Source organism: Pseudophryne corroboree, chromosome 6 (genome assembly GCF_028390025.1).
Source record: "Pseudophryne corroboree isolate aPseCor3 chromosome 6, aPseCor3.hap2, whole genome shotgun sequence".
Taxonomy (NCBI): domain Eukaryota; kingdom Metazoa; phylum Chordata; class Amphibia; order Anura; family Myobatrachidae; genus Pseudophryne; species Pseudophryne corroboree.
Window position 1 is genome coordinate 436,373,439 of NC_086449.1, and position 26,328 is coordinate 436,399,766.

Below are 26,328 nucleotides of genomic sequence, written 5' to 3' on the forward strand. Positions count from 1 at the left end.
TCACAATAGCAAGCTCAGCTTTAGTATAGATCTCGCTCTATTCCTAACACCACAATACATTTAGCACATTGTTATTATACACAGCAACACAGTGTGACTCTTCGACACATGTTTCACAGTTAAGTTTTTTCAATGGCTAACCAGAATGCCTCCAATAGCCCTAATTTAACAGTACAGATACACCAATCGCGGGGCAGATTACCGGTCACATGACTGGGCCATCCAATCACGTCGCGTCTCCTGTTAATGGGATTTGGACTGTGCTCAGTCTGATCATATGACACCTATAACCTATCAGAGAGCCCAAATTACGTGCACCAGAGATAGACATAATGTTAAATCTGTGTCTCTGATTCTGGGCTACGGTTCAAGTCATCTGACTAGTTAGATCCAATGGAATCATAATAATAGGTTCCTGAGAGTAATATTAAAGGGATACTCGGTGTTTCCAGTATGAGAGATAAACTTGAATATGCTTAATAAGTAAGGTGAGTATGTATTGGAAAAGTGATGTATAACAGTTGTCAGTGGCAACCACATAATAGGAAAAACAACAAAATGAACACCTCAAACAGTGCAATGTCAAAATAAAATAAACAATAAAAATGTGAAAAACAGCTGAGTGGTATACTATGTGTGTCTGTGTCAGAATTTAATTTAATAAAGTGAAAATAAGATAGTGACTGTATGTTATTTATAATGGTCATGTAAATATTTCATGGCCAAGAGTGTTTATTATCTGGTGAGTGAACTGAAAATGGTGAAATTATAATGATGATTTGATCTAATAGTGACCCTCCAAATAAATGTGATTAAAAATATGTGATATGCATACAAATTGTACACTTATAAATATATTATAAAGGTGGTCCTACAGAATACTAATTCATGGAGTAGTTCCCAGCAATCTCATTATTATAATACATTTAATATATTAAGCCACCTTATAATTGAGAGATATTAAGTCTACCTGTTGTATATGTGCTGTTTGGGGCCTATTTTTTAAATCTGCCATCCTGTCTGCCACTGCAGTGCCACTCCTAGATGGGCCAGGTGTTTGTGCCGCACACTTGTGTCGCTTAACTCAGTCATCCAGCCAACTCTATGCAACCTTTTGGCCTAAAAACAATATTGTGAGGTGTGAGTTGTTCAGAATAGACTGGAAATGAATGTTATTGAGGTTAATAATACCGTAGGATCAACATTACCCCCACATTATGTGATTTTAGCTGTTTTTATGTTTTTTTCAAAAAAACATACAAATCCAAAACCAAAACACGAAAGGGTGGTTTTGGGAAAACCAATCCAGATCCAAAACACGAGTATGAAATAAGAACCAAAACACGAAAAATGCCCGCCGCACATCTCTAATTCAAACAAGTTTAGTTTGAGTTTTGTGCCTGCTCCTCATTTGGCATCCGCTACACTCCCATGGTTGGCAGTGTGCCATAGAAAGATGAAAGAGAAATTAGGTTTCTCCTATCCTTATTTAATCACACGTTATCAGGAGACAGTTACCATACAGGGCACAAACTGAAATCAGTACCTTTTACATATATATTTACTAAGTAACACAAGCTTTGTTATAAACTCTGTTGATGTAATCATTGTTAGAAATGAGTGATAAAAAAAGCAAAAAACTTATGCATATTAAGGATATGAAAAAAACCTGTATCAAAAGGCTTAATAATATCAAGAAATGTAAATGTATATTACTAAAGTGTGTGTTTATTCTCAAATAAGGTTAACAATGAAGCCAACCTGTAACAGTTTTAATTATCAACAAAAACAAAATGACGTTTTCTATTGACATTATTGTTTACAAAATATATACTGTGATTTCAAACTACCATAAAATATTATCAGTCCTCTATGTAAAGAAAATACATATGGACTGCATAATTTTCAATAGAAAAAATGAGATATCTGAAGGAAATAAGATTTTTTTTTTACATATATACAACAAATGCACAACAATAATTTCACAAACTTGTAAATAATAGTAGTATGATATTTACAGGTATTACATAACAACTTTTTTTTTTTATAGAATTCAAAACAGTCGAAATATTTATAATCCAGGCCATTTCAAAATACTATTTACCAGAGTGGGCATAGAGTGATGTATATTGTAATTTCCTATTCTACTTTTCAAAGAAACAAAATCCATATTTCAGTATTGTACACATTTTCTTATGAGAACCTAACAGTTAAAATTGAAACACTGCAGATATGGTGAAAAATGCAACACATTTCCAGATTCCTGGTACCTGTGAGTGCAAAATTCAGAATATTTCTAACATTTGCACAACTAATAGGTAAAACAAACACTATTAACTGTGGTACACATTATAACCTAAGTCTAATAATTCACATCCCCACAGCTGTTGGTGCAGTTCAAAACGTTGCAGTAACCTCAATGCATTTTTTGTAGATGAAACACAAGTCAATTTGTGCAGCACTGATGGACTTTGATTCTACTGAGAAAAGAAAAAGTCAATATTTTAGTTACACAGCATACAATGTTAAAATAAATCTAAAGCTTGTCACACATGCTATAATGATAACAGATACAGTAAGTGGATTATTGCGCACAAGGTAACTCCCTCTGCTGCCCTTTCTGAATTGGGGAATTTTTACCCACCTCCCAAAAGGACAGTAAACATTTACAAATTATTCAAAAAAAGATAGAGTTTCACTTTAGAGAACTGAACTTAAAAGAATGTCTCTTTCGTTCCATATAAAAGGGAAGTTTATAAATCCACCAGTAGAGGCACAGAATGTTTTTTTCAGTATCCTGTGTGTTTATCAGAATTGCACGACCCCTTGTGAATGGTCCATTGTAGAAATATCAAAGAAAGGATAAGGGTTTAGTGTAACACCATTAGAATAAAGACCCCACTTTTTGGATAAAAAGTGCACTCACATTAAGAATACTTTCACAATAGCATGTCAAAACCACCCGGAATGGTACCAGAATAAACACAAGCTGCAAAGGGTATTGGTAATTCAACAATCCTGTGTTGGTCTTCAATAACATAATCCTGAGGAAAAGATAGGACCTTAGTGCAACATTGCTAGTTTTAAGCAAAAAACAATTTACACATTGCACTCACATTGAAAACAATTTTTAACGCGCATAATAAACCACACGAAATGGTGACCCAAGGGAATGCTTGATGCAGATGTTATACTCATCTAGTCTCAAAGTGTAGTGGTTCCGGATACCAGCTGTGAGACAAGTAGGCAAAACTCCAGCGACCCCAAAGGTGCAGCAACATCACACGCTTAACATGTTTTATACCTCATGGTCCTTCATCAGAAGTGACACTTTTTTGCTTAAAACTAGCAATGTTGCACTAAGGTCCTTTTTATATAGAAAGAAAGAGACATTCATTTTAAGTTCAATTCTCTAAAGTGAAACACTATCAGCACCATCTTTTTTGAATAATTTGTATATGTTAACACATGCTATAATATTGCTGACAATGTTGGTCAAGTGGCCTTCACAACAATGCTGAAAATCGTTCCTGCATTTTACACTGCTCTCCCTGATGGTTTTTGATCCGTTTTGCTCCTGGTTTCTGATCAGTTTTGCTCCTTTGCTTCTCAAGTGCTTGCAAGACCTTGTATAGCTTTGGCAGAAGCTATTTTATTTTCTTGTAATCGGAATGCAAGTTTGTTTCTATACGCTCTTCAGATGAGGAAGCAGTACAGGAAACCAACATTTCTGCCAATTTATAAATTGCATTAAGCCCAGAAAAAGAACAAATTAAAATGTGAGCGGTTCTATTAACAGACATAGCAAAATTGTATACTGTATGTGTACATCAAATATATGTTTACACATAGCTTCAGAGCAGAGCAGTATAACCAAATAGGAATAAAACATGACATTTTCAGTAAAGGTTCCCTTTTTATTATAACTAAACTGATGAAATGGATCAAACTATATTTCCACACATGCTACTGTGAAATGTCCTTGTACATAAAGGAACAGTGAATTTGTGTACACAGCAATTACAAATAATTAAAATAATAGTTTATTTTAACAGCCATCACTACAGGATATTACCTTGTATTATAAAGCAGCAAACATATAAAGGGACTCATGAAAGGCAAAATAGATTCTGAAATCAACGTAAAACAAAAATTGTACAGTTTTTCATTTTTTTCTCTCCCTCAGATGACGAAGAACCAGTATCCACAATGAAGGGACTTTGTAGAGATCTTGTGTACTTCTACAGACGTAACTAAGGATGCCACCATCAGCCAGCTTGCTACTAGTTACTGCAGAACAGCTAAATACAGTATGACAATCCACTGAGGTATAGTGAAAATAATTGGAGCTCTACCCTTTAGACTTGGATGACTTTCTGTACATTTGTACTGTATAGATACTTAATCATCCATACAAATTCTAAACAATTTAAAAAAGAAAAAAGGTTTGTGATCAAGTTAAGTTTCTGCTTGAAAAGTGAATCCTAAAGGCCCGTACACACTGGCCGATATATCGGCCGTTCTCTTGAACGGCCGATATATTGCGGGTCCATCGGCCAGTGTGTACGGCCGATATGTCTGTGAACTCCGTCGTTCACAGACGTATTGCGTCGGCCCCGCAGCACAGCCGACGGCCAATATATCTACCGATATATTGGCGCGTCGCTGTGTGTACGGGCGGTCGGACGGCCGTCCGTACACATGCTGTGGCGGCTGGCGGTGATTGACAGCTGAACTGGGCGGGCGTGTGTACACGCCCGCCCAATTCATGACGTCAGTCCCCGACGGATCGGGCAGTGTGTATGCTCAACACACTGCCCGATCCGTCTATAGATATATCTGCCAATCAACTGATCGGCAGATATATCTTTCAGTGTGTACCCACCTTTAGAATGGTTTATAATTTTCTTTATTAACTTTTTGATTAACCACTTAACTAACAATTTTTCCCCTCAAAAAAACAAACACTCATAAATTGTCAGGGTTTTTTTTTTTTTAATGAGTGAATTAGGCGAAGAACATGAATGTAAACTTATCCAAAATTATTTTAGTTAAAAAATAATAATATTTTTTTAAATAATTTAATGAAAAAATATTTTTTTTTTGTTCTCAAACATCGGAACATCAGTCAGAAAGATTGGTAACATTTGAACATCGGTAACATTGCGACGTTCCTTTTTATACCCCAGGCAGCAGCCATGTACACAGGGGGGGCTGGGGGTTGGTTTACACTTTCTCAGCGGCTGCTATTGTCTGCAGCTGCTGGGTGAGGGGTCCTGCTGTGCTGACTGATCAGCAGTGATCGGCAGCACGGCAAACACTGGGGGAGAGTGCAGGGAGGCAGAGGACAGCAGCTGCGGAGGGAAGTCTCTCTTCCCTGCTGCTGCTACCACTGTTTATCTGACTGGTCGCATCCTGTGCGACCAGGTCAGATAAAGCACTTGCTGGAATGGTCGCATCTGATGCAACCATGCCAGGCGAGTGGTTAATGGAGTAATAGATACATAAATTACGCATATATGCATGTTATGAACCATGTATACTATGTAAGGGAGTGTGTGGTAGTAGTGAAATAAATCTTAATATTATCTAGCATTTTGGGCGTGTCTAATGCTCCAGAGCAGTTTAATAAGAAAATATACAATAGTCATGTACATATTTATATACAAACTTACCACTGGTTTATCAGTCTAATACTAATCCTCTTGCTTTTTCTGCCAACTCTTGTCTAATTTCATTGTGTTTTCTAAGGTTTTGAACTTCATGTGGAAAGTTAGTATCCCACGCAGATAGAAACCACTGTATTTCTACAATACAAGAATGTAAATAAATTAGAAATGTTACCAAAATGTTTCACAAAAGCAAATATATTTCTACTTCATATTCAGATTCTTACACAAAATATCAACAATGAGAAAGGGCTTGTTCTTCCAATAATTAGGGCAAGCTGAGTGATGTTCCCACAATATAGAAGACATCATCATTGACAATAAGATTGGAGATTAACCTTATATATAATTTTATAAAAGCAAAAAATTAGAGCCCTTTTGCTCATAGTACTGTTGGACTAAATTACATAAACTGAGTAGACCTGAGACCCGGGGTACTTCTGAGACCATCTGGGTGGTCCTATCAGTGCAATAAATGCATATGTTTAACTTGTAAGATTATTAAATACCAAATCAATGAAATAGTTTCTTAAACAAATGGTTCAAAACTCACTATATATCTGACTTTATAAGTCGTCATATAGCACATGTGATCTATGTACTAAGGTGTCCCTGTAGATTACAAAATATGACAAGAATAGCCTGTTCTCCTGTACTTAAGACAACATAAGGAAAAACATCTTGAATAGTCTTCAGAATGTTGGGTCAAGACATTTCTCGCTCACACATATTTGTGACACCTAGAGCCTGACTACGCTAGTGGTGATAACTGTCTGGATCACCCCTAAAGCAGGGGTTCTCAAACTGAGTGCCGCAAGGTGCGTGCGGGGGTGCCATGGGTTGGTGGTCCAGGACCAAAAAAAATGATTTATGGTCTATGCCAGTGGTTCCCAAACTGTGTGCCACTTGTAGGGGTGCCTTGGATTGGTGGTCCAGGACCAATTAAAAGTATTTATGGTTAATGTAATAGGCAAAACCAGTGCTGGTGGCTGCTAATCATAAAATATGTGTACAAACAGACGCAAATCCTGTCCTTCACCACACAATTTAACTTATGGATGACACACAAACACAATTTACTTTATTTAATATTTCTTTCTAAATTTCTCAATAAGAAGCTTTTGTCCTAGAGATGCCATGAAAAAAATTCTGATGCTCTAGGATGCCGTGATTCCAAAAGGTTTGGGAACCACTGGTCTATGCTATATAGACAAAACCAATGCTCGTGGCTGCTTATTATAATCACAAACTGAAGCACAACCCTGTCTTCCGCCACATAACAGAACCTAAGAGGGACAGGTAAGCACATTTTAATTTACTTATTCATTTTTGGTGAATTTTTTCAATAAGAAAATGTTGGACTAGTGAACTGTGATTCAAGAAAGTTTGGGAAGCAAACTCCGCTGTGACGAAGTGGAAATTTAGGGAGATATGTATCAAGACTCCTAAAGAGTGGGAAATTGCAAATAGCAACCAATTAGTTTTTATCTAGCATGTTTACTTTCATTCTATAAAATGATAAGTAGAAGCTCATTGGTTGCTATAAGCAACTTCTCCACATTTTAGATGTTTGATACATTTCCCCCTAGAGCTCCACACTGTGCACCCAAGGTGGAACTGTAGCTAAGTTCCAAACTTTGCAGCCAATGAGATTCTAGAATTCAGTGTGTTGCATTTTTTTTTACTAAATCATCAAATTAGTCCTGTTTTGTCTTGTAATGGTATAGTAATGGAATAGAGAGGATATGGAAAAAACTAATTAAGGGGGAGATTTATCAAACTTTCTAAGGAGGACAAATGGAGGTGTTGTCCATAGCAACCAGGTTATTGGCAATACCTCCATTTGTCCTCTTTAGAAGTGTGATAAATCTGACCCACAGGGCCTGATTCAGAGTAGGACGCAATGCAGATGTTCACAGATGAACACTTTTTTTATATTGCACATATATCTTAGCTGCACTACATACGTGTCCTGAAAGTACTAGTACAGACTTACATCGGTGCATTAACAAGCACGCATGGAGAAGTACACTGAATACGTATTGGGTGTTCCTGGGCAGCGACACTGAGGCACAGAGATGGTCTGTCTTAGGGGAGTATCACGGGAGTATCGCTGTAGTGTTTGCATACATAGACACTTATTGCCTATTTTAGGAGACCATACTCAGGTGGAGAAACTGCACCCGCCATAGAGCTAGCACAAATTTCTACGTTTCTAAACTTCTAAGGGGTATATTCAATTGCGGTCGGATTCCGGCGTGAATTCGACCGTTTTTGGATTCGACACAATTCGACAGTCGAAACCCTCCAGCCGGGACCCGAATTAGATATATTCAATAAATAAAGGAGTTTGACAGTCCCGCTGCCGAAAAACGGACCAATTGACGAATAGTGGGCGGCCTGGATTTGACTTCATGGACAGGACAAAAGTGTTAAATAAATCATAAAAAAAATTGCGTGGGGTCCCCCCTCCTAAGAATAACCAGCCTCGGGCTCTTTGAGCCGGTCCTGGTTGTAAAAATACGGGGGGGGGGGAATGACAGGGGTTCCCCCGTATTTTAACAACCAGCACCGGGCTCTGCGCCTAGTCCTGGTGCAAAAAATACGGGGGACAAAAGACGTAGGGGTCCCCCGTATTTTTAACACCAGCACCGGGCTCCACTAGTCAGAGAGATAATGCCACAGCCGGGGGACACTTTTATACCGGTCCCTGCGGCCGTGGCAATAAATCCCCAACTAGTCACCCCTGGCCGGGGTACCCTGGAGGAGTGGGGACCCCTTAAATCAAGGGGTCCCCCCCTCCAGCCACCCAAGGGCCAAGTACGTGGATTACAAACAGAAGAGGACCGATCTACATTGGATTGTTGGGAGAATAATTTTATTTACAGGTAACCCTGGATTCTACTGGAGAAGAGGACCGACTGCTTCGTGTCAACTTAGGTAAGTATGTATGTATGTTGGTGTGCATGTATGTAATAAAGTTATACTATCATGGTGTCTGTGTATTGTTTTTATTTGGGTATTTTTTTTGTAGTAGAACTACAGGTACCAGCGGGCCCGTTTCCCCCCCGCAAGCTGGTACTTGTGGTTCTCCAAGTACCAGCTTGCAGGGGAGGCTTGCTGGGACTTGTAGTTCTGCTACAAAAAAACAATATTCTTTTTGTCACAAAAGGCTATCAGCCCCCCATCCGCCGCTCTTGGATGGGGGGGACAGCCTCAGGCTTCACCACTGGCCCTTGGGTGGCTGGAGGGGGGGGGGGACCCCTTGATTTAAGGGGTCCCCACTCCTCCAGGGTACCCCGGCCAGGGGTGACTAGTTGGGGATTTAATGCCACGGCCGCAGGGACTGGTATAAAATTGTCCCCCGGCTGTGGCATTATCTCTCTGGCTAGTGGAGCCCGGTGCTGGTGTTAAAAATACAGGGGATCCCTACGTCTTTTGTCCCCCATATTTTTTGCACCAGGACCAGGCGCAGAGCCCGGTGCTGGTTGTTAAAATACGGGGGAACCCCTGTCATTTCCCCCCCCCCCCCGTATTTTTACAACCAGGACCGGCTCAAAGAGCCCGAGGCTGGTTATTCTTAGGAGGGGGAACCCCACGCAATTTTTTTCAGGTTTCTAAACATTTCACACCCCTTCCAACTGAAAAACATGCACTGATCTCTCCATATTATTGTAGTCAGTAAAAAATAAAAATATTCTTTTAAAAAATCTATTAAATAATACTTTTGGCTCATAAATAGACAAACCAAGTAGATAATCCCTTCAAATATAAATAGATATGCTATTAGCGATCAAAAAAGCACCGAAAAAAACATGTTTTTAAAAATTTTTATTAGATCACGACAGAAAAATGAGGCGGAATGAAATTGACGAAATGACTGTCGAAAAGCACTGCTGTCGAATCGACATTCTTCAATTGAATATACTTTTGTCAAAAAGCCGCATTTTTAACATTGCAGACATGTCAAATTTAAAAAATGTCGAATTGCAAAAAGTCTAAAATGAAACGGCAGTTTTTTTGTCGAAAAGTACTGTATTGAATTGTCGAATCCAATTCAACAGTTTTTTTGTGTCGAAAATGACCAGTTTTTCGACAATTGCGGCAATTCGACCTAAATCTATCAAAGATGCAATTTTGAAGCAATTGTTATATTCTTTATCTTATATCTTGGTCACTATTTATTTTTTCTCCTACACAAAATGGGAGCATATTCACCACCCCTAATTAGAGCCCTTAATAAACCAGGATTGCAAACTAGAGGTATAACTTAAAATTCACTTAGAATAGGGGTATTTTTCCAGCGCCGGAACACAAATATCTCATCCACTAGCATTATTTGGGAGATTCCTTATATCAAAGACATATTATATATATATATATATATATATATATATATACATACACACACACACACACACACACACACACACATATTTGCACATTTTGTATGGCTGCAGGTCGTTTGTGGTTCTGTATGAAGACTGTACTGTAAAGCATTTTAAAATGATCATAACGGTGACAACATTTCTAAGGGATTCGATATCCACAGCATTATTACAAAATTACAATGTACAGAAGTCAGTACGTCAATGCTACTACTAGTTAATTAATTATTAATCAAAATCTTAACAGACAGTCCTGTGAGCTGAAACATATGAGTACTAACCAAAGTACTGCAATAGCTCAATAATTTCATTTACAGTAACACAAGTTTTCATGCAAAGGCACTGTTGTCCTAAAGTTTATCAAATGCGCAAATATACCTTTTTGTGGTGTGCAACGGCATCCTAAAACAAGCAGAACATTCTTTACACTTCCTTTATCTAAAAAAAAAAAAGTAAAAAACCAAATCAAATCAAAAGGTACTCTTGTATTAGCAGTACACAGCACTACACCTAAGATCACAACAGCAGCACACCATGCTACATATTTACAGGTACAGTGAAACTAGGTTATTTGAGCATGTGTATAGGGGGAATAATCAATGTGACTGCATTAAATATATGTATTCACCAACAACTAATTTAATTTAGAAAAATGTTACATACAGATTTATCTTCATACATCTGGTTTGGGCTTGGGATCCCGGTGATCAGCATGCCGGCATGGGGGCTAGAACAATAAAGCCCCTTGCAGGCTCACTACGCTCACCACAGGTTCTATTCCCACTCTGTAGGTGTCGTGGACACCCACAAGTGGAAATAGCCCTCGGCCCCCAGCCGGCAATCTGGCGTCGTTATGCTGACCGCTGGGATCCTGACCACCGGTATTGTGACTATATTCCATACATCTAACCTTAATACGCCATGCAGTTATATGTAATGTGTATTTGTAATTTGCTTACAAAAGCGGCGACTGCTACATTGTAGCACTTCATATACATATTCAGTGTTATATATTAGTTTTCTCATGTGTCCTAGTCAAAGTGCATTGCGACAAAGATGCATTTTTAGGTAAAAAAAGAAGCAAAAAAAGATGCCCGATGTCAGAAGATTCTCATGCTACCTGATGTGCCAAAAGGGGCTAATTGGCGTGACTGCAGCAAAGATGTATGAGGCCATATCTGTATGCCAAATTAACCATAAAATAATCAGTAGGCCAACAAATATATGTATAATGAGGACATACCAAGTTGAGTAGGAACGATGCATCGAATAGAGTCGCAGAAACTGGACATGATTCGTATCGGTCGTCGAGTTGGTAGATCAATGAGCAATATGTGTCCTCCACCGGTCCCCACCCACAGAGCAGTATTTCTCTGTAGAAACATGGCCTTTACCCGAGCAGTATAAGCATCTTCTTTCTTTAATTTCCTCTGCTTAACAATCTCTTCTCTGAAATACATAAACAATAGTTTGTTATAATTATTAGAATGTAAGTTTATAACAAGAATTACAATATTATTTGGATTTTAAAACTACTAGATTAGTGAAATGAATAAATAAATAAATAGTACACAGACACTCATTGAAAATGAAGAGAAATCTTTACTTTAAGAACTGAGCACAGTCCAGCACTTCACAAAGTTTTTCAGTCTTCTTATCCCATATCTCCACATACGGGCTGTACTTTTTTGCCACATAGATGTATTTGTCAACAGCAAAAGAGGTGATATTGGAATCATTCAGCGATCCGTGTGACAGTCTGGGAAAATAGAAACACATTCTGTTGTACAGTAGATGCTGAAACTTAGGTAGCACTATCCAAGATTTATCTTTTCCTCGCAGTCAGATACTATCTAAAGGTGCATACACACGGAGAGATTTTGACTATGAGAGATTTTGACTGAGCGATTTCCTTTGAACTGGCAGTAGGAGATTTTGACTAACTTTACCAGAGATTTTGACTAACTTTTCCAGCTATTTTGGCTATGGGCGATTTTGGCTAACTCATTCAAGCAAGGGGATGCTTCTTCTTTTCCAGCGACCTAGCCAAAATTGACTTGCCTGCACAGTGTATTTTTAGCAGCGATAGCGACCTGGCGGGGACGCGCATCGCTATTGCTGGCTGTGTACACACAGAGCGATATGAACTAACTTTCTGAGCGATTTTGACTATATAATCAAATTCGCTCAGCTATATCGCTCCGTGTGTATGCACCTTCACTAAATACAATCTACTGCTAGAACTATAAAACAAACAAGTGACTGTTACCCTTTAAAATCAAATACTGCACCTTAAAATTTCTGCCAATGTACATTTTGATAAGGCAGATGAGCTGAAGCTTATCATGCCTTATGTAACCAATATGAATTGTTTAACAATTTATTAATATTTAGATAATATATTAAAATGTAATATGAATAAACAAATTTTAAATAATTAGCAATTTGAAGAAAAAAAAACAGACATTAGAGATTCTCTTTTAAAAACCACAAGTTGCAAATATGAGATGCGACAATGCTACTTATGATGGCTAAACGTTCTACAACAGAAAGTTTTGCAGCATGTTTTAGAACTGTGCTAGACAAACTGAACTACATGTTGGTCTAACCCACAGACGGACTGCACATTTCTCTTAATCTCTGTAGTAAGTTAAATTAATACATTTAATCAATGAAAGAGACACATCTGTAATAATATACGAGGAGGCCTTTTAAACAAACATTACAAGCTGTTCAGGGGCGTTTCAACAGAGGAGAGGGCCTGTGAGCACCTTCGGGTGGGTCCCAGGGGCCCGTGTGCACAGCACACACTGAACCAATTACAGAAACGCCAATGAAGCTGTTACTAACAAATATACATACAGTACAGTAATACTGGCCATATAAGTACCTACTTCACTGGATATACAATGAACAAAATATGGAAGCCATCTGCTTGTCTTTAGATATTCTGACTCACAGCACTTGTTCTATAAAATTCTCTGATGTTTTTTTAGCTCCCTACTGGGAGGCACCTTAATAGTGCAAGCTGCCATAGACACACAAATAGTTTATTAGGATGCCGCATATTTATATAAACAGCTGTTTTTGAAATTCCCTCTTTTCCCAGAATTGCAGGAAATGCACTGGATAACATTTGGACATTATCAATTATTTTATCGGATTGGAATCGACATGTTGGTGGTCAGAATACTGGGGGTCATTCCGAGTTGTTCGCTCGCAAGCTGCTTTTAGCAACTTTGCACACGCTAAGCCGCCGCCTACTGGGAGTGAATCTTAGCTTATCAAAATTGCGAACGAAAGATTAGCAAAATTGCGAATAGACACTTCTTAGCAGTTTCTGAGTAGCTCCAAACTTACTCGGCATCTGCGATCAGTTCAGTGCTTGTCGTTCCTGGTTTGACATCACAAACACACCCAGCGTTCGCCCAGACACTCCTCCGTTTCTCCAGCCACTCCCGCGTTTTTCCCAGAAACGGTAGCGTTTTTCCGCACACTCCCATAAAACGGCCAGTTTCCGCCCAGAAACACCCACTTCCTGTCAATCACATTACGATCATCAGAACGAAGAAAAAAACCTCGTAATGCCGTGAGTAAAATACCTAACTGCATAGCAAATTTACTTGGCGTAGTCGCAGTGCGAACATTGCGCATGCGCAGTTAGCGGAAAATCGCTGCGATGCGAAGAAAAATACAGAGCGAACAACTCGGAATGACCACCACTGACCGCTGCAGCCCGATGGTAAGAATCCCAACAGGGGCAAGGTAAGTATACTTACCTTCCCCTAATGCCACCCTAACCCTCCCTTTTCACAGCCTAAACCTAACACTTTCCGGTGGTGTCTAATCCTAAGCCACCCTTCCAGCAGCCTAAACCCCCCTACCCCCCCCCCCCCCCCTCCCTGCAGCCTAATCATTATCCTTCCTCCCTCCCTCCGCGGGTTTCCTCTCCGGCAGCCCAGCACTCACTTGTTCACGATCCCGGCTGTCGGGATTCCGGCGCCAGGATTGTGATCCCAGTCGGGATACCGGTACCGGCCTTTCAAGCAGTGTCCGGATTCTGGAGTCAGTATTCGACTGCCGGGATCCCAATATAGCATTTACTGTATTACAAGAATGGAGCATGTCATTGCTATCATTTACTGTAAATAGTATTTTGGAGAGCAATATATAGCTCAGATATGTCCTTAGAGTGGAGTTCTCCAACTTACCCAGGTTCACATAATGCATAACCACTTGAACATTTCTACATCTAGTCTTAGGCTAGTATTAATGTCTAATTGACACCAGATTATTTAGGAACCCACAGGGACCAAGTGAAAGAGAGATATGGATGATTTGGACAATGACGGCTGGAAGGAATCAGTCCAAGCAATTTCACAATAACTGCTACATAAGGTTGACCAAAATGTTTATTGCCCACATAAGTTATTACTTCCCAAATGGCTGAATTATGGGCCCGATTCAGCTAGCATCGCATCAGCCCAAACTCGGACCAGTACACATGTGCAGGGCCCGTTCTGCAAACGCCTCTGCTTACGTGAGACGATCGCAGGGCAGCAGCATGGAGTGGCAAAAATGGGGGCAGGTCTGGGCTGTTTTCAGGGTGGATGCGTGATGTCAAACGTGGCCGCTGCAATGGAGAAAATGGCAGCAGCCTGAATGCCTTTGCAGCCAGGCTGCACAGGCAGCAGGCTTCCCTTATTCAGTGATGTGATAGCAATTGAACTGAAACCGCATCGCTGGCCACCATTAGCATGCTTGGCCGCCTTACCCTGTGCTGGTCAGCCCCCAGCATGTGAGTGATAGCAGTTGCAGTTTTGCTAAAATAGCAAAACTGCAACTAATGCTGAATGAGGGCCGATATGTGAACTATGATGAGTCCGGCAGTGCTTTTTTATTTGGGACTTTATTCATCAATATGGGAATAACCTACAAATGTGTCCTCACACATCTTTGCTGTAGTTGCGCCAAACAGCCCATCTTGGCATGTGAGGTCCAGTGAGACTCTGCTAGCAATTTTCTTTTGCTTAAATTGCCAGGAGGCTGTGATGATGAATTTGACATGTGACACATGTATATCTGTGTGCGACTGAGTCTCTGAATCTGTATATGTATATGAAGTGCTACGATGCAGCAGCCACAGCTTTTTTTCATGTTATGTTCCTTTGTGCTTCATATAAGGACTCAGTCGCACACAGATATACAAGTGTTGTATAACAAATTCATCTAAGATGTATTTTTGGCAGAAAAAGATGCTCTACACTAGTGGAGTAGTACAAGACCTGTCAGCTCATTCATGCTAGGTGTCCGCTGATGTGTGGTGTAATGAGTTTAGATGTACGAGAGAACACATCTGTAGTATTTATAGTTTGAGAGCAGGTAAGCTATTTATTTCATGACAAAATATGTAGACTAGTATCATAGAACCTAAAATGTGCGTCCTGCAGATAGTATTTTAGTTAGAAACACTGTTCAAGGCCAGCAACTCATATGCAGACACTGGATATCTTACTCTTGCTGAAGCAATAGTTTGCAAAGGTAAATTCAGATCCACTTGCAAAACAATTGCGGTATATACAAATACAGATAAAGTTTTCAAAACTTGCCACCAGTGGTTACACTGCAATAAAACTGCAACCCCTAAAAACCACACTAGGCCTACAGTGCATTCACTAATCCCCCATAGTTGTCTGGTCCTGTACATGCATTGAATAGACCCCATACTACTCATCATGCACAACTATATATATATAGAAAGATGTGCCGCATTGAAGGATTGTTAGGATGCTTTTTTACTTTTTATTTGATTGAGAAAGCACTGTCTGTGCTTAATACTACTACTGTATGTAATACTGAATTTTATATGTTCTTATCTACTTCAAGAAAAAAAAAAAAAAAAAAAAACATATTTTGCAGAATATTCCCAACCACAAGCAAATTCCCCTGAAGCTATTTACTTAGTGTGCAGCAACAGGAGCAGGAGTTGTGCTGATTCTTGGGTCAGGAAAATGAACAGGCATATCAGGAAAAGGCTAATATACTCTTGGAAATGTTGCTAACGTACACACACATAAGGAAACATTACTGGCTGTTTAATATAACACATTTAAAAACGAATGAATGTGCAATGAATTATATGCAAAACTACTGATTTTCAATAGAATGGACTCTTACGAGAGGTATTTTACAACAATGAGCGCAGATACAAAATTTGCCCGAACTACAGTTTTAATGTCAACATTGTACTAGATGGATAAAAGCTAACTGCTGATGTATGCTGTAATACAGGTAGAGTATCCCATATCCAAATATTCCGAAATACGGAATATTCCGAAATACGGACTTTTTTGAGTGAGAGTGAGATAGTGAAAACTTTGTTTTTTGATGGCTCAATGTACACAAACTTTGTTTAATACACAAAGTTATTAAAAATATTGTATTAAATGACCTTCAGGCTGTGTGTATAAGGTGTATATGAAACATAAATTAATTGTGTGAATGTAGACACACTTTGTTTAATGCGCAAAGTTATAAAAAAATATTGGTTAAAATGACCTTCAGGCTGTGTGTATAAGGTGTATATGAAACATAAATGCATTCTGTGCTTAGACTTAGGTCCCATCACCATGATATCTCATTATGGTATGCAATAATTCCAAAATACGGAAAAATCCGATATCCAAAATACCTCTGGTCCCAAGCATTTTGGATACTCAACCTGTATAGCAAATTGTGTATCTAAATATTAGTAATGACGTTCTAATATTCATGATCAAATACAGCCCCGACCAGGGGCAAATTACGAGAAGAGTGTGCAGTTCCGTCTGGGCCCCGTACTCCCAGGACGGTTTGTGTAAGTGAGTAGACTCTGACGCTGTACCAGAGTCTACTGTGTACGCATAGGTCACCGGGAAATGGCATGGCAGAGATCTTACCAGTAATTTTTCTACTGCCCTTGTACAGATTGCAGAGAAATGGGCGCTGTGCCATTTTCTCAGTGATTTGTGCAGTGCTGAAACTGCCAACATGAGACTCTGGAGAGGTAAGAATTTTAAAACATGGGTGTAGGGTGTGCGGTGTGGGCCCCCTAGACCCAGGGGCCGGTGGGCACACACACCGTATACCCAGCACCCATTATAGATATGCCACTGGCCCTGACATCCCATGATGTTCAACCTACCACATCTTCTACAAAACAAACACATAAGAAATGAAATGTAGAGGTTAAACTCACAGCACAGCAGTTTTTGTATCAATAGTCTTTTGAATGGAAAAGTCATTGGAAAGAGATAAGATTTTTGTTCCACAGATACCCCAGACCACAGTCTTCTCAGATGAATACGTTGATTCACACAAGCACATTACTGGAGTACTTATATCACCTACATTGAGTACCTTAACAGGCACGGCATTGCTACACTAAGAAAAACAAAAACAAAAAAACAATTAATTTTAAAATAAAATACATTTAACAGGCAATGTTATAGCCTTTATAGAATCAAGACTGACAGTAATACCTCTTATCCACTGCTGCAATAACCCGGGTTATTGCCGGGATAACCGGGTGAACACCTCAGTTTAACAGTGTCCCAAAAGAATAACCCGGGTAGTGAGCTGGGTTGGAATGGTGAGGGACCCAGGTAAGGGGAAGTGTATATGGGTGACCCATTTCATCTGTCCTGGGTCCTGTTAAAAGCATAGGGAGAGACGGATCACAGGCGCTTGGAGAGTCTATCATCTCCAAGCGCAGGCAGAACAGAAAGAGTGCACCGTGTGCAGTGTAAACATCACAAGCCCAGAACAATTTGAGTTGCCAGTGTGCTGTGAACGAGGACTGACCCGGGTTGGAACCGAATTCCAAAACCTGGGCTGGACCCGGGATTTCAGTAGAAAAGGGGTATACTGAACTGTAGGTAACAATATTACATGGAGGGGGTTACATACTAGGTTCGGAGATTACAGAACCAGTTTGGTTTAGTTGAGTTCTTTGTTAAATTTAAAGAGACAATAAGATGTAATGCTGGTTTTGCCTTTTAACAGATTGCCACTTACAATTTAGCAGCGCATTTGCTGAAATCACGTCTGTTTTATAATCTCGGAACTCACTGCATAAACCCCAAAATATTATGCTTTTGCTTTGTATACATGTTTGGTTTACATGATTGTATGCCAAGGAGGAATTTTATTCACATTGTATGATAAACTAGCGACTAGTTCATTTTTTTCAGTGGGTGAAATATAATGTTTTTTTGTGTGTCCTTTTCGGTTACCACCTTTAATATCTGGCAAAATAATATCCACAAATGACCACATTTATTAGAGAAAAGTTAAGAAAGCGGTATATGGTCGTTAGGTCGACACAGCTTAGGTCGACAGTCATTAGGTCGACATGGTCAATAGGTCGATATGTACTAGGACGACAGGTCAAAAGGTCGACATGAGTCTTTCAATTTTTTTTCCCATTTTTTGGATTTTTTCATACTTAACGATCCACGTGGATTACAATTGGAACGGTAACCTTGCCCGAAGTGAGCCACGCGAGGGGACACGGTGCACTAATTGGGGTTCCCCGTCACTTTACGAAGAAAACCCCATGTCGACCTAATGACTGTCAACCTAAGTTGAGTCGACCCAATGACCCATACCCAAGAAAGCAATCCATTTGAAGTAAAAAGTTCTTGCCGCATGACATGTTTTAAAATCTTTTACTTACCTTTATTGACGCATCTTCAAAAATTGCAATAATGCCATTTGCTGTACCAACCAGAAGGTAATATTTCTTTTGGCTAAAACAAAGCAAATATAAATATTAAACATATTATTTTGAGTGTGTGTTTGAAGTGTTATTTCAGAAAAATGCTCACCTTACCCTTGATTCCTCTCCAAACAAATATGCTACATTTAAGTTGCTGCGTCATATTTTTATTAGTAGGAGTTGGGCATTGTCTTTAAATAATGTACCGACTAAATTAACAAAAAAGGGGATATTTTATCATTGAAATCTATGTGAACAATGTTCTACAAGTCCATCTATAAGTGGATTTAAAATAAAATAAAAACTCCATCTCCACCTTAAAATTTAACATTGCTGATTGGTGTCTGTGATGTAATCAAGCTAATGACAATTTCAAAAAAGGAAATAAAATAAATGTAATACTCTGCGAGATGTAGGCAACAGCATGATTTCAGAGATGAAGCCACTAGACTTTAAGAATAGTTCTATTTTTAAGGCAGGTTGTTTTTGTCTTCAAACAAATTGTCACTTTAAGTGTTATTTTCACAAAATTATTGTTTACTTGAGTAACTATAAAACCTTCTTCCATAATCTATGTTTAGCTACATTTCATTTAATTTCTGACTTCCCGAATTCCAGCCTATCCCCTTTCAGCTATCCTTAACTCTGCTACCTGCCTCATTTTTCTTTTCTTGCTTTTACCTCTGTTCCTCACAAAATCAAATTCAAACTCCTCTCACCCACATACAGCGCTCTTATCCCCTCTTTCTCACCCAACATCTCAAGCCTCACCTTGACTCACAATCCCTCCCATACATTTCACACCGCCATTAACCAACTCCTCTTCACCTCACTGATCACATCCTACCACTTGCATTTTCAGGATTTCTTTTGTGCCACCCAAACTTCTGGAATCTACTCCAGCACCTAATGAGACTAACCTCCAACCTTTCTTCTTTTAAACATACCCTTAAGACTCATCTCTTCAAACAACTACCACCCCTTCTTTGAACTTTCCAACCACTGCTATCCCCAGCCCCAGTGATAAAGCTATAACTATGGGGGCCCCAAAGCACAATTTCCACGAGCCCCCCAGTGGACCCTACTCTCTCAAACTACTCAGAGCTGTAACCTGACCCAACTACTTACTATTAGAGCTCCCTACCCCAGTGGACAAAGCGGATGGAAACTAAACTTGAGACCCATAGCAACCTGTGAGCTTCTTTCTAGCATTTAGCAAGTACATTCTATAAAATTCTAGGTACATCTTTGCCACTAGCTGCAGCAATTGCAAGTCAACTGCCGTGACTAGCGTGTCCGCAGCTGTGTGGGTGTACTGCACACACCCACCATCCATAGGATCACGTGGGTGCGTACACGCTCGTGAATAGGAAAGAGGTTGCAATGGCTAGACACAATCGCATGTGTAGCACAATCGCAGGATAGATGAGGGGGGACATATATGTACAAGCTGATTGGATCCTTTGGATAATTGTCTACTTCTCCATTCCTTAGAAGGTTTGATACCTCTCCATGTAAGGCAACAGAAGAACCATTCCCTGGAAAACTGTTGACTCCTTTCTGAGTACACTGCAGCTGCTGCTTATAATACTGAACTCTGCTGTCTTGAGAGGTTGTGATCTCTTCAATGTTTATGACATGCCATATAATTGTGAAAATGACACATTTAATAGTATTTGAATATGCTGACAGTTTGGGAATTGCATTATAAGTGGTATTACCTGTACACAATTATGCCTATGGCTGTACATCTGCAGATCACTTCCTGATTACTGTGTCAGGGGTGAGAGTCTTACAAACAGCAGACCATATAAAATGCTGGATCAAAAGCATGCACTGATAATTTAAGATTTATTTATCAATTCTATTGAAACTGTTATAATTTTTGTTATTACATGTACACCACCAATAATCCAGCACCCTTGGTTCCAGCACTGTGCCGGATTATTAATTTTGCCGGATTATCGGTGGTACATGCAGCAGCATCTCGATGGCTAAGCATCCCACCATTTACCACCTAATCCTAAACCCTCCACAGCATTACTCCCCCCCCCCCCCCCCAAACCTCTCGCAGCCTGACTCCACCCCCCCCCCCAGAGTGCCAGAACATCAGGGGCCGGATCATCGGTGTTGTACCTGTATAATGTAATTATGTTGCGATATACTGTACTATCTATATCATGATTACTATTATACAGATTGTTTTCATTTTAATTATTGTTACACAGTGTACATTGTGTTTATAATTAAAAGATTGTTAGGTACTGTAGTTTTTTGATTTTCTTGATTGGATATACAACTCTTATTACTATTATTTTCTTCTTAGTAAACCATACCTCTGCCTTATAACGGAAGCAAAAAACAAACATGTAACAGAGTCGGGCATTTTCTGCAGTTGATGCTTTGTTTTCAGATCTTCTGTATGCGCTGCCACTATCTCACCATACTGTGTCCCTGCTACAATCCAGGGTTGCTTGTCCTCAGGCAACGTCACAAGTGCAAGGCACAGGATCCTACTGTCAGAAAAATCCTGGATGCAAGGCAGAAAAAAAAAATGATAATTGAGGGGCTCAGTGCAAAAGAGGCATATGGGCTCCTTTCAACTACTGTAGATATGACTTGAAATATAATACCAGGGATTTGTATTTTGCTGCTGGTAAGAAACAGGCACATACCACTATATTAGAAGTTAATGGAATAGAAGCGGGTTGCAGTTAATTTCCCAACGGTCGGGATCCTGGCGGTCAGGAGACAGACGCTGGAATCCCGACAGCCAATGAAATACAGCTGGTCTGAATCCCAACAAACGCTCGGTATCCCCTCGCAGTTGGTGGGTCCATGCCACCAACCGAGGGGGAATATAATACTGTCGAGCCACCAGGCCCAAAGTATTGATGCGCCGCTGTTGGGATTCCGACGCTGGTCCCCTGACCGGTGCGATTTGGGAAATCATACCGAATCAGTAGACGCAATATGGCAGAAGCTACTAGACTGCAGCGACAATTCAAAATACATGTAGATGTGGCATGTGCCTCTTTTCGGGATCCGGACTTTGGGTCAATAGTCATTAGGTCAACAGGCAAAAGGTCGACATATGAAAGGTCGACAGGTTCATATGATCATGTTTCTGAACTTTTTCCTTCTTTGACTATCCATGTCAAAAATCATAACCTTGTGGTGAATAAAGCGAGACACCGTGCCTGAAGTGTGGTGAGCGAAGTGAGCCCATGAGGGGATGCAATTCTACAAATGGTGGTCCTAGATGAAAAAGCTGTCCACACTAACCCCAAAAATGCACAAAGTGTGTTGAACATTTTTTTGTCGACCACTGTCCCATCAACCTTTTGACCCTGTCGACTTTCCAATGTCGACCTATTGCCATTTCGACCATATGGGGTCGACCAATGACTGTAGGCCTACTGAATGTAGATCTTCAATACCATATCCCGTTTTCCACTGAGCACCAGAATTGCAGAAGTAATAAATAAAAACAACAATGCTTGACACAGACAGCATGATAAAATATAGACAGCAAATGTTATAGTTGAAGAGGCCTACAAGCACACCCACTAATAAAAACAAAAATTCTATTTTTTTTAGACTACAAGAGCTGTACTATCAGAAAAAAATGTAAACTCACAAAAAACAACAACAAATAATGTATGAAGAACAAAGACAGCTATCAAAAACCATTTCAGTTTACAAAAACATCAGCACAAAACCTAAAACACTTTTATAAACATCTTGCAAACCTTCTCAATAAACACTATGTTCACATTGTCATTCTGTGCACATCTTCCGATACGTCAACAGTAGCAACATCATTATGACAATGCTGCCCAGTTGTAATGTTATTTAAAGCATTATAACCATGTCAGCAATATAACTTGAATCATGCCAGTAAAGTATCATGTTTTTAAAGTTACACTATAATGCAGACACTATTAAAATGCTTTAAATAACATTGTAACCGCTATAACATTGTTTAATGACATAATGCTGTTGCCATTTTGACAGCTGACAGCATTACTGTAGTCTTCATTAGTTTGCCTATCACTGTCCTTATAAATAACTTTGATTTAAATGTAGACACAGTTGTGTCCTTACTAAGCTTTGCTAAAATTGAGCAAAAGATTCCCTGTCTCGCGCACAATATTGGATACAGTGATGTGCCATGTTATAGGCTGTTCGTAAAGTGCCAGTTCCCTGAAAACATGCCTGTTCTCCTATATTAAATATGCAAGGAAATAGATCCAATTGCATAAAATTTACACAAATATTAATTTTAGCAAAAAAGTAGCATCATATTAGTGAAAAAGTTGCAAAGAGCTAATAAATGTTGCTGTATATACCGAAGGCTGACAATTCGGCTAAAAGTGGGAAATCATATTGTCGTACTGTAAATAATTGTCTGTCAAGTAAGTCATACTGTAGATCACTAGATTATATGTGATATGATTTTTCCACATTTAGCCACATTGTTAGTCTCCTGTATGGACAGCAATGTTGATTATTCTTCATGCTCTTTTCTAATTTTTCATTAATATTATGCTATTTTTCCACTAATAAGATGCTACTTTTTGTTGCTAATATGCTTCATTTATACACATATATTTGTGCAACTGAAAGTGCTATGTTTAGTACAGTTGTGACAGCAGTGCAATATACTGTACACTTACAAAACCTTAGGGCAAGATCTGGCACCACTCTAGTGAATACAGTATGCGTCGCACAAATATCAAAGCGGAGTAAGCACGCATCTGTAGCTAGTCCAAACCTTCATCTCATCACATAGTACAGGCCTGGCCAACCTGTGGCTCTCCAGCTGTTGTGAAACTACACATCCCAGCTTGCTCTACCACAGTTTTAGCATTCCCTAATAGCAAAACTGTGGCAAAGCATGCTGGGAATTGTAGTTTTACAACAGCTGGAGAGCCACAGGTTGGCCAGGCCTGACATAGTGTGTATGAACTTCATTTCACACTGAAACACAGAACACCAATGTTATCATGGTGACTGGATGCTGTCTGGGCAGGCTTATACTGGCCCACGGGGGTAACCATTGGTGGGCCCCACTGCCTGGGCCCCCCTCCTCCTGCTCTAAGGATCATGTTCCAGACTGTGCACTTGAATTATACATCATACATATGTTACCTTATACTGTACTATGGTGTATTTTCTACAGTGCATTGCTGTTAATCTGGTACAGTATCATGCATACAGCAGATTAATTTACTGTATATATTTATGAAGGAGCCCAGACGTTGCACTCTCTAATGGTTAGTCAAACCAATGAGGTGGCAGGCCACACACCCTCTGCGGACTGGCCACACCCCTAAACATGGGCCCCTACCCCTGCATATTCCCAGTGGGACCTACATGCCCCAGTCTGACACTGTGTCCGGGTCAGTATGGACCAAGCTGCTATTAGAAGCCCGAGTGCCTGAAAAATAACAAATAAAGCAGCCCTGTCTCTAACTAACACACAAATCATACTGTAGGTGCTGAAAAGTGAAGAAGAAGCTGAGACATTGTGCAGCAGATTCAGAGTTGCACCCGTGCATGGAAATAAATGAGGCCCGTATGTGCTGTTGTATGTATCTATGCAACTGCATTGCCCCTATCTGTAAGCTTGGTCTAATAGCCACCAACCCTATACCTAGTGCAAGAGATTCAATGACAACAGACCGGTTCTGCATACACATGACTAGGCATAGTTAGGTGTGTGAATGCCTCACTGGTGCCCAGTATGCACATTCAGTCACAAGTAAATGCAAATGAGATGTGTGCAACTCTGCTGAGCGCACACATTTGTGGGTAACTGAAAGAAGCATATATAATGTTAAACAAAAACAATCGCTACATTCTCCACAAAAGAAAGTTTTTCAGCCCCTATGGCATTAATAAGTGGTTGTTAGTGTAAATAGAGAGTTGTAATGAAACAAATGAGAGAACTACATATACAGGTTTAGTCCCCCATATACAAATTTGACATTTTGGATATGGGAGACTCAACCTGTATTAATTATCAATATGGAGCCAATGTAAAAACAAAAATAAATAAATGTGGCTATAAATTCCGATAGCAGAATTACCTCACATGTATGTCCACCTTTTATTACATTTAAACATGATATCTGCCCTTTTTCCGTACTACCACTTCCAACCCACACGATGGGCTTTTTAAAACGTGGACTGGCAGCAACTAGGCACTCGGCTGTTAGAGGGCTCGGTATCAAAAGATTCTTCATTAAACACAGGAGTTCTGCCGAGTTCAAGATCTCATACACCTGTAGAACATAGAAGAGAAGGAGAGAAGGCCAAACTAGCTTTCATTTTGTATTTCCAATATTGTGCCGTCACTATTTTTATACTGTAGTTCAAAGTTACAGAGACTTGTCCATAACTTGTCACACACAATACTAACAGTAAGCATTGCTAACACAAAATAACTTTTTATCTTAGAAAAATTAACTTGATTTATTACTGGTTTAAGAAAACCCTAAAACTCTAAATGTTTTGCTAAAAAAGATTTATAATTCTTTTATATTAGATCATTATACTGCTTTAAAAGCATTAATGAAGAACCATAAAATATGCTGTATAACTGTAACTAAACATGTACTGTATCACCATTTCAGGATTGTGTTTAACAAATATATTGCCTATTCAAGCACATTTAGTTAGTAATACGTGTGTTACTTTGCAAAACATGCAAGTGGAAGTATGACTACCAGTAGTGGAAAATAACCTCTAAAAAGTAAATATTTAAAGATGTAATGAATACTGTTCACTTCCTTTTGGGCTCCCTGTCTATCCTCTTCAGTGCCAATACCAACAGCACCTGAATTAAAGCAAACACATTCTGGAACATCCCATGCCGGAAAGTTAATTAAAATGCAACAATACCTATGACAAGCGAAGAGCTTAAAGGTCATGTTGCTTCTTCTACTTTTTTTTATGTTTTTTTTTTTAAATATTTTTTTTAAATGAAGCAAAAGTACTTACTTTTTAAATATAAATATTAAGAATTTCTATATACTACAAAATTTAATGAAAACTAACACAAAAAAAAGTACTGTGTACTGTGGAGCAAGCTCTCACTTTAGGATTGCTGTAAAACTAGATTCAGAACACTCTCTCTATTGTGGATTATTCTGTTGCTGTTTTGGGGCAGTGGAAAAGTGAGTGAATTTGTTTTTTTAATGTGTGTAGTTTCTCTCATTTCCTCCTCAAATTGTAATGCAATGGTAGTAAAAAATAAGAATTTACTTACCGATAATTCTATTTCTCGTAGTCCGTAGTGGATGCTGGGGACTCCGTAAGGACCATGGGGAATAGCGGCTCCGCAGGAGACTGGGCACAAAAGTAAAGCTTTAGAACTACCTGGTGTGCACTGGCTCCTCCCCCTATGACCCTCCTCCAAGCCTCAGTTAGGATACTGTGCCCGGACGAGCGTACACAATAAGGAAGGATTTTGAATCCCGGGTAAGACTCATACCAGCCACACCAA

General features: G+C 39.4%; 1 protein-coding gene across 4 annotated transcripts in view; it reads right to left on the reverse strand.

Moving 5' to 3' along the window:
- Window positions 1–1,997: 1,997 nt before the first annotated feature.
- LRRK2 (leucine rich repeat kinase 2) overlaps window positions 1,998–26,328 on the reverse strand; it is a 469,339-nt gene continuing 445,008 nt past the window's right edge. For 3 of the 4 annotated variants that reach the window (XM_063927081.1, XM_063927080.1, XM_063927082.1), the window contains exons 45-53: window positions 24,911–25,105; window positions 21,152–21,345; window positions 18,774–18,846; window positions 17,295–17,479; window positions 11,664–11,816; window positions 11,301–11,506; window positions 10,436–10,495; window positions 5,676–5,807; window positions 1,998–2,480 (exon numbers count right to left, since the gene is read on the reverse strand). In XM_063927081.1, the coding sequence (XP_063783151.1) occupies window positions 5,686–5,807; window positions 10,436–10,495; window positions 11,301–11,506; window positions 11,664–11,816; window positions 17,295–17,479; window positions 18,774–18,846; window positions 21,152–21,345; window positions 24,911–25,105 (1,188 nt within the window). In that variant the 3' untranslated portion in view covers window positions 1,998–2,480; window positions 5,676–5,685. The remainder of the gene's footprint in view (window positions 2,481–5,675; window positions 5,808–10,435; window positions 10,496–11,300; window positions 11,507–11,663; window positions 11,817–17,294; window positions 17,480–18,773; window positions 18,847–21,151; window positions 21,346–24,910; window positions 25,106–26,328) is intronic. The other variant, XM_063927083.1, reaches the window with a different exon arrangement.